The 15,223-nt window shown below is 48.9% G+C and overlaps 1 protein-coding gene across 2 annotated transcripts in view; it reads right to left on the bottom strand.

The window, feature by feature from the left end:
• Window positions 1-4,169: 4,169 nt before the first annotated feature.
• XIRP1 (xin actin binding repeat containing 1) overlaps window positions 4,170-15,223 on the bottom strand; it is a 34,385-nt gene continuing 23,331 nt past the window's right edge. For both annotated transcript variants that reach the window (XM_082192098.1, XM_082192097.1), the window contains exon 4: window positions 4,170-13,131. In XM_082192098.1, the coding sequence (XP_082048224.1) occupies window positions 5,521-13,131 (7,611 nt within the window). In that variant the 3' untranslated portion in view covers window positions 4,170-5,520. The remainder of the gene's footprint in view (window positions 13,132-15,223) is intronic.

Here is a 15,223-nt window from a genome sequence, read left to right as displayed (position 1 = left end):
GCTCTCTGCACAAATAAACACTCCATGATGTGCACTTTTCATCGAGTGATTGCTTGAATTTAGAAGGCGAAAGAAATACAGTGGTGCCTCGCAAGACGAAATTAATTCGTTCCGCAAGTTTTTTCTTCTTGCGAGTTTTTCGTCTTGCGAAGCACGGTTTCCCATAGGAATGCATTGAAAATCAATTAATGCGTTCCTAGGGAAACCGCTTGCCAGGCTGGCGGTGCGGAGAAGGGCTTTTCTCCCCACCGCAAGCCTTCAGGACAGGTACGGGAACAGAGGGGAAGGGGCGCAGCGCTTCTCCTCTGTTCCCGGGGCTTGCGGTGGGAGGAGGGTTTTTCCTCCCCACCGCCAACATTCAGAACAGCATTCTGAATGTTGGCGGTGGGAAGGAAAACCCTCCTCCCACCGCAAGTCTTCAGGACAGCCATCTGAAGGCTGGCGCGGGGAGAAGGGCTTTCCGCCCCACTGCCAGCCTTCGGAGCAGCCTTCCAAAGGCTGGCGGTGGGGCAGAGAGCCCTCCTCCCGCCGCCAGGCTTCGGAGCATCCTTCCGAAGGCTGGCGGCAGGAGGAGGTCTTTCCGCCCCACCGCCAGGCTTTGGAGCAGGCTTCCGAAGGCTGGCGGTGGGGCGGAAAGACCTCCTCCCGCCGCCAGCCTTCGGAAGGATGCTCCGAAGGCTGGCGGCGGGAGGAGGTCTCTCCGCCCCATCGCCAGCCTTCGGAGGAGGTCTGAGGACAGTGGGGAAGACGCGCTGCGCTTCCCCGCTGTCCCGGAGATTTCCCTATGGGCTTTCGTCTTGCGAAGCAAGCCCATAGGGAAATTCGTTTTGCGAAGCGCCTCCAAAATGGAAAACCCTTTCGTCTAGCGGGTTTTCCATCTTGCGAGGCATTCGTCTTGCGGGGTACCACTGTGTGTGTGTGTGTGTGTGTGTGTGTGTGTGTGTGTATATATATATATATATATATATATATATATATATATATATGCTTTCGTAGATTTTCACGGGTACAGGAATGCAGGTTTTGGTGTCTTCGGGTGTCTTCCCGTGTAAGAGTCGGGGTGTCTGGGCGACGTTTCGACGAGGTCTCACTCGTCATCTTCAGGCTGGTGCTTTCGGCTTCTTGTTACTGGAACAAGAAGCCGAAAGCACCAGCCTGAAGATGACGAGTGAGACCTCGTCGAAACGTCGCCCAGACACCCCGACTCTTACACGGGAAGACACCCGAAGACACCAAAACCTGCATATATATATATATATATATATATATATATATATATATATATATATGTTAAATAAAGTTCTTATTTTCTGATGTTCTGTGTTTCAATTTCTCCCCCTCCCCATTTCTTATCTTCACGCTAACCCTGTGAGGTAGGCCAGGCTGAGAGAGAGAGACTAGCCTAAGGCTTTCTGTGGATGAGTGGTGATTTGAACCCTGGTCTAGTCTGACCTTCTCACCATCATCCGCCACTGACTCTGGAAATCTGGCAGGAACCCTTGAAAAGGAGGAAGAAGGTGGTTTTGCTTATGCCCAGAAAGTCGTAAGAACTTCATCATAGCTATAGAACAGGGAGGGACGCGGGTGGTACCGTGGGTTAAACCACAGAGCCTAGGATTTGCCGATCAGAAGGTCAGTAGTTTGAATCCTTGCGACGGGGTGAGCTCCCATTGCTCGGTCCCTGCTCCGGCCAACCTAGCAGTTCGAAAGCACGTCAAAGTGCAAGTAGATAAATAGGTACCACACTGGTGGGAAGGTAAACGGTGTTTCCGTGCGCTGCTCTGGTTTGCCTGAAGCGGCTCAGTCATGCTGGTCACAGGACCCAGAAGCTGTACGCCGGCTCCCTCGGCCAATAAAGTGAGATGAGTGCCGCAACCCCAGAGTCAGTCACGACTGGATCTAATGTTCAGGGGTCCCTTTACCTTTACCTTTTATAGAACAGGGGTAGGCAACCTAAGGACTGGGGACCAGATCCGGTCCAGTTGCCTTCTCAATCCGGCCTGCGGACGGTCCAGGAATCAGTGTATTTTTACATGAGTAGAACACGTCCTTTTATTTAAAATGCATCTCTGGGTTATATGTGTGGCATAGGAATTCGTTCATTTCCCCCCCTACAAAATATAGTCCGGCCCCCCACATGGTCTGAGGGACGGTGGACCGGCCCTCTGCTGAAAAAGGTTGCTGACCCCTGCTATAGAAGAATGACTGATGAAATGATTGGATCTGGCTGAGATGGTGAAGCTTGATTAGAGACAGGTGGGGAAATCATTATATTTGTTAAGGAATGGAAATTTCTTATGGACTTTTTGAGTGAAACAGAAAATGAACTGGTAATATCGGGGTTTGAATATTGGAATAATGCAGGGTTATAGAAGACAGAATGGTTGGGTTTTAAGGAATGAATATTATATGTAGCTGCAGGACAGGGAGCAGGAAGTCATAGAATCATAGACTCTTAAGAGTTGGAAGGGAGCCAAGTGCCATCTAGTCCAACCCCTAGAATGCAGGAATCTCAGATACAGCATCCATGAGAGATGGCCACCCAACCTCTGCTTAGAAACCTCCATTGGAAGAAGAGTCCATCACATTCTGAGGGAGTCCATTCCATTGTTGAACAGCTCTTACTGTCAGAAAGTTATTCCTGGTGTTTGGTCAGAATCTCCTTTATAATGAATCTCCTATGAGCCAACAGTGTGACGCGGCAGCTAAAAAAGCCAATGCAATTATGGGCTGCATCAATAGGAGTATAGCATCTAGATCAAGGGAAGTAATAGTGCCACTGTATTCTGCTCTGGTCAGACCTCACCTGGAGTACTGTGTCCAGTTCTGGGCACCACAATTCAAGAAGGACACTGACAAACTGGAACGTGTCCAGAGGAGGGCAACCAAAATGGTCAAAGGCCTGGAAACGATGCCTTATGAGGAACGGCTAAGGGAGCTGGGCATGTTTAGCCTGGAGAAGAGGAGGTTAAGGGGTGATATGATAGCCATGTTCAAATATATAAAAGGATGTCACATAGAGGAGGGAGAAAGGTTGTTTTCTGCTGCTCCAGAGAAGCGGACATGGAGCAATGGATCCAAACTACAAGAAAGAAGATTCCACACCTAAACATTAGGAAGAACTTCCTGACAGTAAGAGCTGTTGGACAGTGGAATTTGCTGCCAAGGAGTGTGGTGGAGTCTCTTACTTCGGAGGTCTTTAAGCAGAGGCTTGACAACCATATGTCAGGAGTGCTCTGATGGTGTTTCCTGCTTGGCAGGGGGTTGGACTCGATGGCCCTTGTGGTCTCTTCCAACTCTATGATTCTATGATTCCTTTTAAAGGTTTGTATGGATGGTTTATATATATTTTTAAGTTCATTGATTCGATTTTGATGTCCTTAGAGCTTGTGTTTCTGTTTTATTCTGTTTTCACCTTGCATACCATTTTGAAGGCTTTATGCCATGCAGAGGTCTATAAATTTGATTCATACATAAAAAGATATGTATTATCTTAATCCTCTTTTCTTTAATAGCAGTCTGATATAAAGAAATGCAGGCAACCTTGAACAGGAATTAAGAATGTGGAAGTTTCCCCCATCACTCAGCCTAGTAAAAGTGATTCTCTTTACTTTCTTAACTTCTGTACACCAGACTGCTGTAATTGGGAGAGAAACATGGAAATGAAGAATGTCTGACTGGTGTTGAAATGGCCAGTTTAAATAAAATAACAAACAGGTCTTTGGCCAATCTAGACAATTAATGAAAATCACCCCCATCACACCACATTGTAAAAATGTTCAGGAATTTTCATTGTTGTTTCATGGTCATTTAAAACCCACCTGGCTCTTTTAATAGACAGATTTAACTACTTCATGAAGAGAAATGATCTGATGGGTGATTTCAAAGGGATTAACTCTTTTGGCTAAGCACACCCACGCAGACAAACAAACTGACTCAAGTTATTTTTCAGAAAGTCAAATTTACCTTCAGAATGCAAATTTTTAAAAAAACAACCACAAAATACCTAAAATCTTCACTTGAGAATATACAAAACATTGTAATAAAATTGCTCTTACATGGTTTCACAATTGATTTAAATACTGAACAGGTAAGAAAGCGAGGAGTCTAAGAATAAAAGACATGTTAACAACGAATAATAAATTACAGTTCTAATTTTTTTTTTAAAAAAGAGAGAGGAAAGCAATAACCATCAATATGCAAAAAAACCACCCTGGTATTTTCTAGAATCCCTCCCCCCATTTTCTCATTAAGAGGGAAAGGCAATGATAGGAATTCTTAAATATGGGTTTATGTATTTCATCCTGATACGGATCTCTTGCTACATATGGATAGCTCTAAATATCCTGTTGGAAATGTAATAACGCCGAAGCTATTGACAGCTGTGATAAAAACTGTTTCAATTTCTAGCTATAGAGAAGTCATGGGTGTGTCTGTGGGCAAATGGCATGGTGGGAAATGAGAGTAAGGGGAGCAAATAGGTTGGGGGGCTTCCGTCAATCGAAATAAGAGGTGGGGGAGGGGCACCGCAGGTTGAGTATCTTCTTCTCTGGCGATCCCTCATAGCCGAGTAAGATTGTCTTCCATAAAACACAGTTTTAACAATGAGTCCGTAAGTGACTGTGGAGACCAATTCTGGAACCACACATCCTTCCACAGTAGGGATATAGGTTTCCAGGCAGGAGTTGATCACGGTGTGGATTTGCCAAGCGTGCCTTCCTCTTAGCATGTTCCTCCCTTGTGTCCTGAGTTTGAGCGTCTTCAAAGCCCATGACACCTTTGGTAAAGGCTGTTCTCCAGCTGGAGTGCTCACAGGCAAGTGTTTCCCAATTGTTGGTGTTTATACAACATTTTTTAAAGATTTGCCTTGAGACAGTCTTTAAACCTCTTTTGTTGACCACCGGCATTACGCTTTCCATTTTTAAGTTTGGAATAGAGTAGCTGCTTTGGAAGACGATGATCAGGGATCCGCCCAACATGACCAGTCCAAAGAAGTTGACGTTGAAGAATCGTTGCTTCAACACTGGTGATCCCCCCCCAAAAAAATATTGGCTCCCTGGTTCTTTAGTTGTGTCCAGTGTCTGTCTCTTTGACCTCTGCTTTGAACATCTGATTGTCTATTTTTTGGGGAAAGACTGTTGGACCGTTGGCCTAGGACAGCAGGGCAAGCCTTAGAAGAAGTCTTAAACACAGGGCCCACTCTTAAAAGCAGTTGCCCCAATCTCTTTCCCTTCAGCTTGAAATCCAGGTCTGTATTGTGATGGCAGGAAACCATCTTCTTCCAGAACCAGTTTGGAGTTCATCAGTCCCAGTCTTACACAAACCCTAAGACTGTTCTGCAAAAGTTTGGCGAAGCTGAAGAGCTTCTCCTGTCATGCAATTTCCATAATTTACAGTTCCTTTATCTTGAACGTACTGGATTAAAGACATTTGGGTCTTATTAAAACCAGCTGGCTTAATCTTCAGCCCTGGGGTGAGGTTAGCTAGCTGGTAGACCACCTGCCTTCACTGTTATCTGATTCATTTTTTGGCAGGCTTGGAGTTGCTGAAAGTGACATAGACCACCCCTGTTTCCTGGTTGCCTCCGTTTGAGTGGAAGTCTTCTGCTGGGCTGTTCAGGTACCTACGAAGGATTGGAGAGGCCGTCACTTCATATCTAGTAGGGCAGGAGACCATGTCACATGTGGAGGAGGTCTGAGTCTCTGACTGTTTGGTGACGGTGGTGGAAGAAGTGATGATTTTGTTTCCAAACTGATCCACCTCCTCATACTGTTCCGTTACAGTTCGAGTAGCCCCATAGAGCTTGGATCCATCGGAACTCGTCTGAAGTTCTAGTATGCTTTTCTGCCTTCGTGGATTTGATGGGCTTAAAGAGCTCAGGGGAGCTACTCCTCCTTGGGTCAAGCTTTGGGGTGTCTCCCGTTCCTGATCACCATTGCTGCTAAGGTGGAGATGGTCGGGACTACGGAGATATTGCTGCTTAATTAAGCTCCCTCCTTTTTTCATCTTGATGAGCTCCTGCTCACCTTCACTGAAGGTCAAGTTGCAGCCATCAGACCTCACCGAGTGACGTGGTAAGGAGCTAAAAATATCCTGAGCAAACGTGTCCCTTTCTGCTGCCCTGTCCAAGTAGTCTGAGGAAGAGGAACGCGCCATTTTGGGGGATTCTGCGGTCTTCCGTGCAGCCGACTGAATGGAGATATAGGAAGGGGAGGAAGGAGAAGTTGCTCGTGGCTGAACAATGCAGGGGACCCCTAGCTCCACTTTGGGCACCTCGTGCCTCCTTTCCTCTTCACAGTTCTGCACCCCTCTCTCTTGTTTGGCTTTGCTGGAGACAATGCTGATCTTGCGGATGTTGTTGCCGGCTGCAAGGCCCTGGGAACTCCCAAGAGACTCCTTGAGAAGTCCAGAGAGCCCAGCTATGTCTGATTCGGATTTCAGACTGGAAATAGAATATAGGGCTTTCCTGATGGTCTCTTCAATGTCTAGCAGCCTGCTCAGGGTCTGCTCCTTTAGATGAATGATCTCAGCACTGGCTCTCTCCAGATCTTCAAAGGCTAACTCCACCGACGAAACGCTGTCGGCATCTTCGCGTGCTTCCTTCATCTGCCCAGCCTTCTCCGCTTTGGGCTGCTTCGCCAGGTGAGCTTTGTGATACACCACCCACTCAGGGACGTTCTCGAAGAGACTTCTCAAGGCTTTCACATCCACCTTGGAGGTTTCCTCCTCAAACTCCTTCACCCGGGTTAGGATTTCCTGGAGCTCCTCTTGCCTTCGCAGGTTCTCAAATATCTCCATGGCTTCCTTGACGTTCCCTTTCATGATCTCCTCCTTGTGAACAGACAGCCTCTTGCGACGTTCGTCTTCGGTTTCTCTGCATGCTTTCTCCCGCATGACCACAACTGGCTTTTCCTTTTTCGTCTCTTGTTCAGCCTTCGCTTCCGGTTCTCCTAACCCCCTGCTGCTCACAGACTGGTGCCCTTTAAAGAACTGCTTTGATTGTGAAGACATTGAACCAGACGTTCCTGGTGTCTCTTCTTGTGCTCTTGGACTTGGTCTCTTTGTAGCAGAGGCTCCAATGACGGTTGCCTTTTCTACCTTCGATGAGGAGACGTGGGCTGTGACGGTTCCTTTTCTCAGAATATTGGCCTCGCATGTTGCAGAGAGATATGGCTTCCTCTGACCCTCCAAATTAGGAAGACCCATTTGGCATCCAAGAGGTGAGAGAGAATCTTGCTTGCCAGGCAGCAAACAACTCTTTTCTTGCTGGCACAACTCCAGAGATCCTTGGATTTGGGTAGCAGGGTGGCAGTTCCCTCCTCCGCAGGCAACCGACCCATTTTTAATCTCCTCTGATGAAGATGCTTCCACTTTGCTCTGCTCTTCCTTCTTTGCCTTATATTTTTCTTCCGCTACTTGCAGAGGGGTCTTGGCGGTAGTTTTCGTGGCCCTCTTCTCAAAAGCGACGTCCGTGATGACAGTCGGCACGGGGCAACCTGTCGAATCGTCTCCGCATGCAGATTTCTTCCCTGCGTCAGCCTCCCCAGGTGCCCTGGCTTGGTTCGTGGGGGAAGCCATAGGCTTGTCCTGCTCAGTTGTGGCTGGAGGTTTGGGTGGGGAAAGGGGAGGCACCGCTTTTCCCGACTGCCCTTTCCTGCAGCAGGGAGGGTGGGGCGGCGCTTCCTTCAAAAGGAAGTCTGGTTTCGGAGGTGGGACAGGTTTCTTCCTTGGTGGGGCGAGAACGTCGGGCTTGGGGGGAAGTTGCGGCTTCTCTAGAGGACGCTGGTTGCTGGGCTTGGCAGATGGAGGAGGGAGAGTCTGAGGAACATGGGGTGGGGTGGGTAGGCAATGCTCTACGGCCTCTGCTTCTCTCAGTTTGCTTGGGGGTGGCGAGCTGCCTTCGGCCATCACTGAAGCTGAAGCTGGAGGAGGAGGAGGAAAGTCATTAAGAGCTTGCGAGCCTGAAGCCGCTACAGCAGCTGCCTGACTACTAACAGACTGAGACTCGTGTTTCTTTTTACAAGTGGAATGGGACAGCCCTGCATTCCTGTATATCATGGCCGCTTTAAAATCTCCTTTGGAGACATTAACGTTAGACTTCTCCAGGGACTCGAGCGCGGCTTTTAAGTTGCCACGGACAACGTCCTCTTTGTCTACTTTGTCTCTTTGTTCCGTGGCGGCACTCTGCAGGGCCCGGATAGTGGTCTTTACATCCCCTCTGATTATCGCCTCTTGCTCTCGTTCTTCTGGAACGGAAGAGTGCTCTTTGTAATCAGACTCGACAAATGGGTTTACATAGGACTTGACTGGCGTGGCAGTATACAGGCCGTCCTTAATACTAAGACCTGCACTAGGCGCAGCTCGGCCGTCTGGGCAGGCTGCAACGGGCAGCGCACCTCCCTGGACTTCCTCAGAAGCACTGACCTTTGCGTGGGACACCATGGTCTTCTGAGACACGCTTGCATGGGACCTGGAGGCCTCCTGCACCCGGAGGAAGGTGACGTTGCTCGCTTGCTGCTGCTGCTGCTTGGTGGCCACGCAGCCCTCTGTGTTTGCTGCAATGGATTGCACGGCAGCCTGGGGTTGCGCGGGGCTCAAGTGAATCTCTCCGGTCGTCTTCTGCAGCTTGCTCTGGACTTGGTGCTGGAGGCTTTGGGCCTCTGCTGTGGCTAGCCGTAGGCTTTGCATCGCTGCTTGAAGGTCACTCCCCAGAACCTGCGTTTTGGGCTGCGCTGCCATCTGGCTGGCTTCCCCGACCGTGGAACAGTGGGTCACCCCAGAAGTATTATCCTTCTGATTTGCCACCTTGGTGGTGGTGGTGACGGCGGCTGTGCCCTCTCTCCTGTTGCCCAAGATAATTTGTTCTTCTCTGGCTACCTTGTGGCTACCATTCTGTGCCTTTTGCACTGACTCCATGGGCAAATGAACACCCCCAGAGACAAGACCTTCTTTGACTATCACAGGGGGCGGGGTTTGCGCAGGGCAATGCGCAGAGGAACCTAGGTCACTTGCATGCATCGCTTTCCTTTCTAATGTACCTTCTTTGCTCTCACATAAGACCACTCGCTTAGCCCCACTGCTATTCCCCAGCACAATGTCTGCTGCTGCTGTCACAGTTTTTCCCTCCTGCAGCTGGGCAGGAGATACTCTGACCTCTTCCACCGTTTTCAGGGACTCCTCTTTTGCTTGCGAGGAAACCAGGCCCTCTATCTCAGAATCCCTTTGGAGGTTCTTTAAGTAATCCAGGTCTCCCTTTTCGATGCAGCTGGTGTACAGCTGGACATTGCCTCTCTCATTGTCCTCTCGCCGGACGGTCGCCGTGGCCCTCTGCTCCTGGGCAGAAGCCAACAGATTCCCAATCGTCGACTTGACATCCCCCTTGACAAACTGCTGCTGTTGAGCAACGCGGTGAAGGAGAGAGTAGATGGTCAAGTTTGCTGACCCCATTTGTGTCTCCTGCATAACGATCCCTTTCTTGCTTGAGGCGTCTTGGCTAAGAACTTCTTGGAGAGCCTTTGCAGCATTGCTGCTCAACTCCTCTAGGCTCTTTTCAGCCTTGCCAGACTCCAAGAGCTGCACCGCACTGATTTTGATATCCCCACTCTCTTTTTCCTGCACCAAAACTCCCTGGCTCTCCACGTTGGGCCTCTGAAGCAGCCGCATCAAGATCCTTTGCAGGTTGCCTCCCATGACCTCTTCCTTCTGGATTTCGGGGGCTCCTTGGCTGCCGAGTTGATACTTGGCCATCTTGACGCTTTCAATGTCGTTGGCTTCGATAAGGATGCCGTCATGTTGGATCACTTGGTAGGAGAAGAGGACTTCCAAAGTGTCCTTTATGGTTCTCTCCCTAACTTCTGTTTCTGTGCAGTGTTGAGAAGTGCTGAGCTTGTCCAGAGGCGTGCTTTCAAACAACCATGTGGTGCTCTTCACGTCGGCCTGAGGGACCAGCTCTTGGGGCTCCGCACTCGCAGAAGCCTCTTTGTCTTTCAGGCTGTCCATGGGTTGAGTCTCAAACAGCCATGTGCAGCGTTTCACATCCCCTTTGGCAATGTCCTCCCTCTGTACCGTGTTCAGGCTGGAGGTGCTTTCAGATTCTCCTCTAAGGGAGTCAATAGGCTGGTTTTCAAAAAGCCAGGTGGATGTCCTCACATCTCCTTGCTGGACATCACTGACACTGACCATCCTCACGTACTTCTTTTGACTCACTTGCTCTGATTCAAAGAGTTGCTTGTTGGACTGGACGTCTCCCTTTGGCACGTCGTCAACGGTTTTCAAGACAGGCCTCTTCTCATCAGCGATGGAATCCAGAGGCTCTGTTTCAAACCTCCACCTGGCTGTTTGGACATCTCCCTTCTTGACGTCCTCTTGGGTAACAGCCCTGATCACAAACACCTCTTCGTCTTTCTTGATCTGGTCCAAGGGTTTGGTCTCAAACTGCCACCGGGCACCTTTTACATCCCCTTTCATGATTTCTTCCTTCTTCACAGATGTGACTTCATGGTATCCTCCGTCTCTGTCCTGGATGGCGTAAAGAGGCTGTGTTTCAAACAGCATCGTGCAGGACTTGACGCTGTCTTTGTTCATGGTCTCTTCCTGGATTTTCTTGATTTGCATCTCGTTCTCTTTGTCGTGGATCTGATCTAGGGAGTAGGTTTCGAAGACGAATCTCTTGCCTCCGACATCTCCACCTCGGATGTCCTTTTCGGGGGGCACCTCTTGAATGCCCTCCGTGCTGCTTTTCAAGGTATCCATGGGGCAGTTTTCAAAGAGCCAGGTGAACTTGTGCACTGCCCCTGCCTCGATGTTCCCATCTGCTGGGATATCGATGGCCTTCATGGACGGGCTGGACTTACCAGCTGAATCTAAGGGCTTCGCTTCAAAAAACTCCTTCACCCTGGACACTTCGCCGGACTGGATCTCCACACGGCTGGAGTACCGGATTATTTTCTTTGAATCTGCGTCACTAGTGACGTTATTGATTAAGGGTTCCGTCTCAAACAGGTGCCTGGCCGTTTTCACGTCCACCCCTTGCAATTCGTCCTGGCAATAGGTCTTGCTGACCTGCAGATATTGTTCCTCTTGGCCTTTCAGGGAATCCAAGGGCTGTGTTTCAAACATCCATGTGCAAGACTTGACATCTGCTCGAGGCACAGGCTCTTCTCCATCCTGCTTCTTCTTCTCCTCTTTCTCATACAGGGTGTCCATTGGGCGTGTCTCAAACAACCACCTACAGGTCTTCACGTCACCCCCTTGGGAAGAGTCTCCTTTCTCAGAGAACTTCTGCTCTGCCTGGTTCATCTGACTGTGGATGACATCGATGGTCTGCGTCTCAAAAAGCCACTTGGCTGTCTCCACGTTCCCGGCAACCACCTCCTGCTTAGTGATGCCCTTGATAAGGTCCACTTTTTGGATGCTGTCGTCAAACTGGTCCAAGGGTTTGGTCTCAAACATCCACTTGTAGTTCTTGACATCTCCGCCCACAACTTCCTCTTCTCTGCTCACAGAGGTGACTTTGTGGAAGTTCCCAAAGCTGTCCTTGATGGCGTACAGAGGCGTCGTCTCGAACAGCAGCTGATTGGCTTTGACGTTCCCTGGAACGATTTCCTCTCCTTCCTTGATAGGCTCCTCGGTGCTCGCTTGCCTGATGCTATCTAAAGGGAGGGTCTCAAAGAGGCTCTTGAAGGCCTTCACGTCGCCTTTCTCCACCTCTTGTACGCTGGTGGCCGAGGAGTCCTCAGGTGGAGATTTGGAGATGCTGCCCAAAGGACAGGTCTCGAAGACATGCTTTGTTTGCCTCACTGCTCCTTTCTCCTCCTCTGAAAGCTCTACTTTCTTCAAATGACCCACTTCAAAGTCATCCTTCAGCGTCTCCATCGGCTGGGTTTCGAACAGCCAAAGGGTTGACTTAACGTCGCCTTTGATAACTTCTTCCTTGGCTGGGATGCTGTCGGAGGCTTCTCCTTTCAGGGCGTCAAGAGGCTGTGTCTCAAAAAGGAGACACTGCTTACTCACATCGGTCCCCTGGATAAGGTCTGGAGAAGCCTTGAAATCTGCTTCTTCCACGGTAAATTCCCTTATGGCATCCAGGGGCTGCGTCTCAAACATCCATTTTGCTCCGCTGACGTTCCCCGGGGCCACCTCCTCCAGCGATATCCCTCGGATGACTTGCACTTTGGAGGTGTCCTTGTTGATCGTGTCCAGAGGCTGGGTCTCAAAGAGCCAGCGGGCTGTCTTCACGGCATTGCTCTGTATTTCCTCTCTGCAGACAGATTTGATCTCGTGCATGTTTCCTGTTTTGTCCCTGATGGCGCAGAGGGGCTCAGTTTGGAAGAGCTTGACGGTTTTCTGGACGTCGCCTTTGAGCTCTTGAATCTCCGACTTCAGCTGCAAGATGTTCTGTTCCTCCACCGAACTGCAGCGGCCCAAGGCGTCTAAGGAATGGGTTTCAAAGAGCCGGGCAGCCCCCTTCACATCCCCTCTCTGCACGGGCTCTTTGAGGACTGCCTCTTGCAAGTCGGTCTCATCCAAATACATTTTGTTCAAGGAGTCTAGCGGCTGGGTTTCAAACAACCACCGAGCCGTGTGTACATCCCCTTTGGCTTGTTCCTTCTCAGATGACTGGGCCGAAGGGACCAGGTTGTCTCCGTTGAACGGCTGGCTTTCAAACCTCATGGACCTGTTCTTCACATCTCCGCTCGGGATGCCTTCCTCCTCGGTCACCTTCTTGGCAGCTTGACGTTCTCCAATGGAGTCCAGTGTCCAGTTCTCAAAGATCCAGCGCATGGATTGTACCTCTCCTGGAAGGACCGCATCTAGATTCACTATGGCCTGTGCGCCAGGGTCGTCGGTGCTTAGCATCTCTGCCAGGTCCTCTGACACAGCCTCTTCCAGGTTTTTCCTCAGCTCTGGGTGCATATGGCGGTAAAGTCTCTTCAGCTCATTCACCTGACGCTGCTGGTAGAACCTGGAGAAGGACTCCTTGGGAGGAGGTGGAGGCAGAGGGTTAGTATCCTGAGTCGCGGGAGCGGAAGATGCGGCTGAGGCAGAATCCTGGGGTGGAGGAGGTGGGAGCAAATCCTCATCCAACTTGATGTTTGCCTTGGAAGACTTATCATTCTGAGCTTCTGCCATCTTTAAGGAAACAATTTTATTTTTTTTAAAATCAGCATAATCCCTTCGTCAGTTTGTTAGTGAGAAAGGTCAAATCCATGCAGCAGCTTGGGTTAATATGCCTAGCTGCGTGTTCATTCTGTACCTGCAAAGCACAACAAGCGTCACACCACTGCAAACTCGCACAACCACCACAACTGGTTTCCGGTTAGTGGTGCTAAAGACACCCGTAACTCCAGTGAGAAGCTACAACACAAACTCTTCCCAGGTGCTTGTTTCTTCAGTTTTTAAGTCCTATGTTTCTATTTAGCTAGAAGAGGGGTTGCCAACCTTTTCAAGTCCGTGGGTGCATTTCGATTTTTGAGCGAGTGCAGGTGCCATGACCTCTGGTCACTTCTCTCCTCCCTTTCCAAGACCAGCCCCCCTGTGTTAAGTATAATTGTTTAATTCACACTGGTATGGGAATGCCTGCGTATTGCTGAAAGGTTTAACACTGGAAAATTCCACTGCAGCATTCTAAGAGACTCTGAGCTTTAACTGAGTTGACAATTAACTATTGACGTTTTCTGCTAGCTAACACGTGAGTGTTTAATCTTAGATCACATGAGAGACATTGCACTGCAAATTCGCCATCTTGGAAGGGTAGTGGCTGGAGCTTTTTGTTCTCAGACTCTGTGAGAGTGAGGATGTAAATGCAGTTCTCCAGGAGCACACAGCCCCAGGCAGGAATGCAGGATGTGGGAAGAGACAGACCTCTGCTGGAATTATTTCATATTTCGTAAGATGCTGAGCCTATGCTTTGGACTGAAATATGTCTTACAGAACTGTTCGGATGTATCATCTGATGTTTTTGTTATGCTTTGAACAAAGTTCTGCAAGTAAAGTTTTTAATTCAACTTATGGGCCTTGGTAATGTGCTATTTCCAAAACGAGTCTGTTTTTATGCACCCAACCGCTTGAAGCTACGCAATATTAATATCTGCAATACCCTGCCAAAGAGGCAGAAAGAGAGAAAGGGACGTATTCGTGCTTTGCTTTTCCAAGAGATCCAAGTAAAGGCTGAATCTTGTAGATGAATCTGAGCCTTGGAAAGTGCATAGAGCTCAAAGAGGAAGTAGGAAGGAGTGTCAGTCTTCCCACTTCCTTCTTCAACTCTATGTCCTTTTTGTGACAGGAAAAGAGAACCTCACCACCTCATGACCGAGGGGGAAATGAGTGGTGGTTCAAAGGCTTCATGGGTAGCAAAGGAAGACCTTGAGGGTACCATTGCACCCGAGAGCACCACATGGTTAGAGAACAACACGTTTTCCCAGTCTTGAATTCGGTTTGCCCCATTTTCACATACATTTGTGAATTTTTGAACCAGTATGCTACAGTTTGGGACTAGGACCTAGGAGACCAGGGTTCAAATCCTAACATGGCCATGGAGTCACTGCCTCTCACTACCTCACAGGGCTGTTGTGATTAAATGAGGAGAGGGAGGACCAGGTATCCCACTCTGAGCTCCTTGGAGGAAAAGGAAACATAGCAATGCAATAAATAAATAATGTTTGCATGAGAATTCATACGCCTTTCCATGCACGTTGGTCCTAATAGACACTTTTTCTTGGCACACAGTTAATTAAATTTGGCAACCAATTCCCCTCAATTCAATGCACTTTTGTACATTTTAAAAAATGCATTCTTTTAATGCATGTAGCTTTTGCTAATATACATGTTTCGTATGCATATATTGCAAAATCTAGAGGAGGTCCCTCCCGAAGAAGAGCTGTATTTCAATTTGGAAAGTGTGGATTTTGGTATATTGCCCCTTCTATGTTTGAACCTGATGCACAGAGGGTGCCATTGAGAGGAATCCGACATCGCAGAGAATGCCATGGGTAGCTCAGAATTTAAACAGGTGAATCCCACCCGCTTTTTGTACAGTATGAGTCCCTCAGTCGGATGCACAAGCATTTCCAGTAAACAAAAGTCTGGACAGCGTATTAGTAAACAACAGCAGCAACAACAGCAAAAATCAGTACACTGCAAACCAAACTGCAAATCACTCCAGTTTCAATTGCCGTTTAGTGCTTTCCGCCAATTCCACATTAGTGAGGTTTAAAACACAAGG

The sequence above is a fragment of the Podarcis vaucheri genome, assembly GCF_965113315.1.
Source record: "Podarcis vaucheri genome assembly, chromosome: 12".
Taxonomy (NCBI): Eukaryota; Metazoa; Chordata; class Lepidosauria; order Squamata; family Lacertidae; genus Podarcis; species Podarcis vaucheri.
This window is presented reverse-complemented; position numbering and strand designations above follow the sequence as displayed.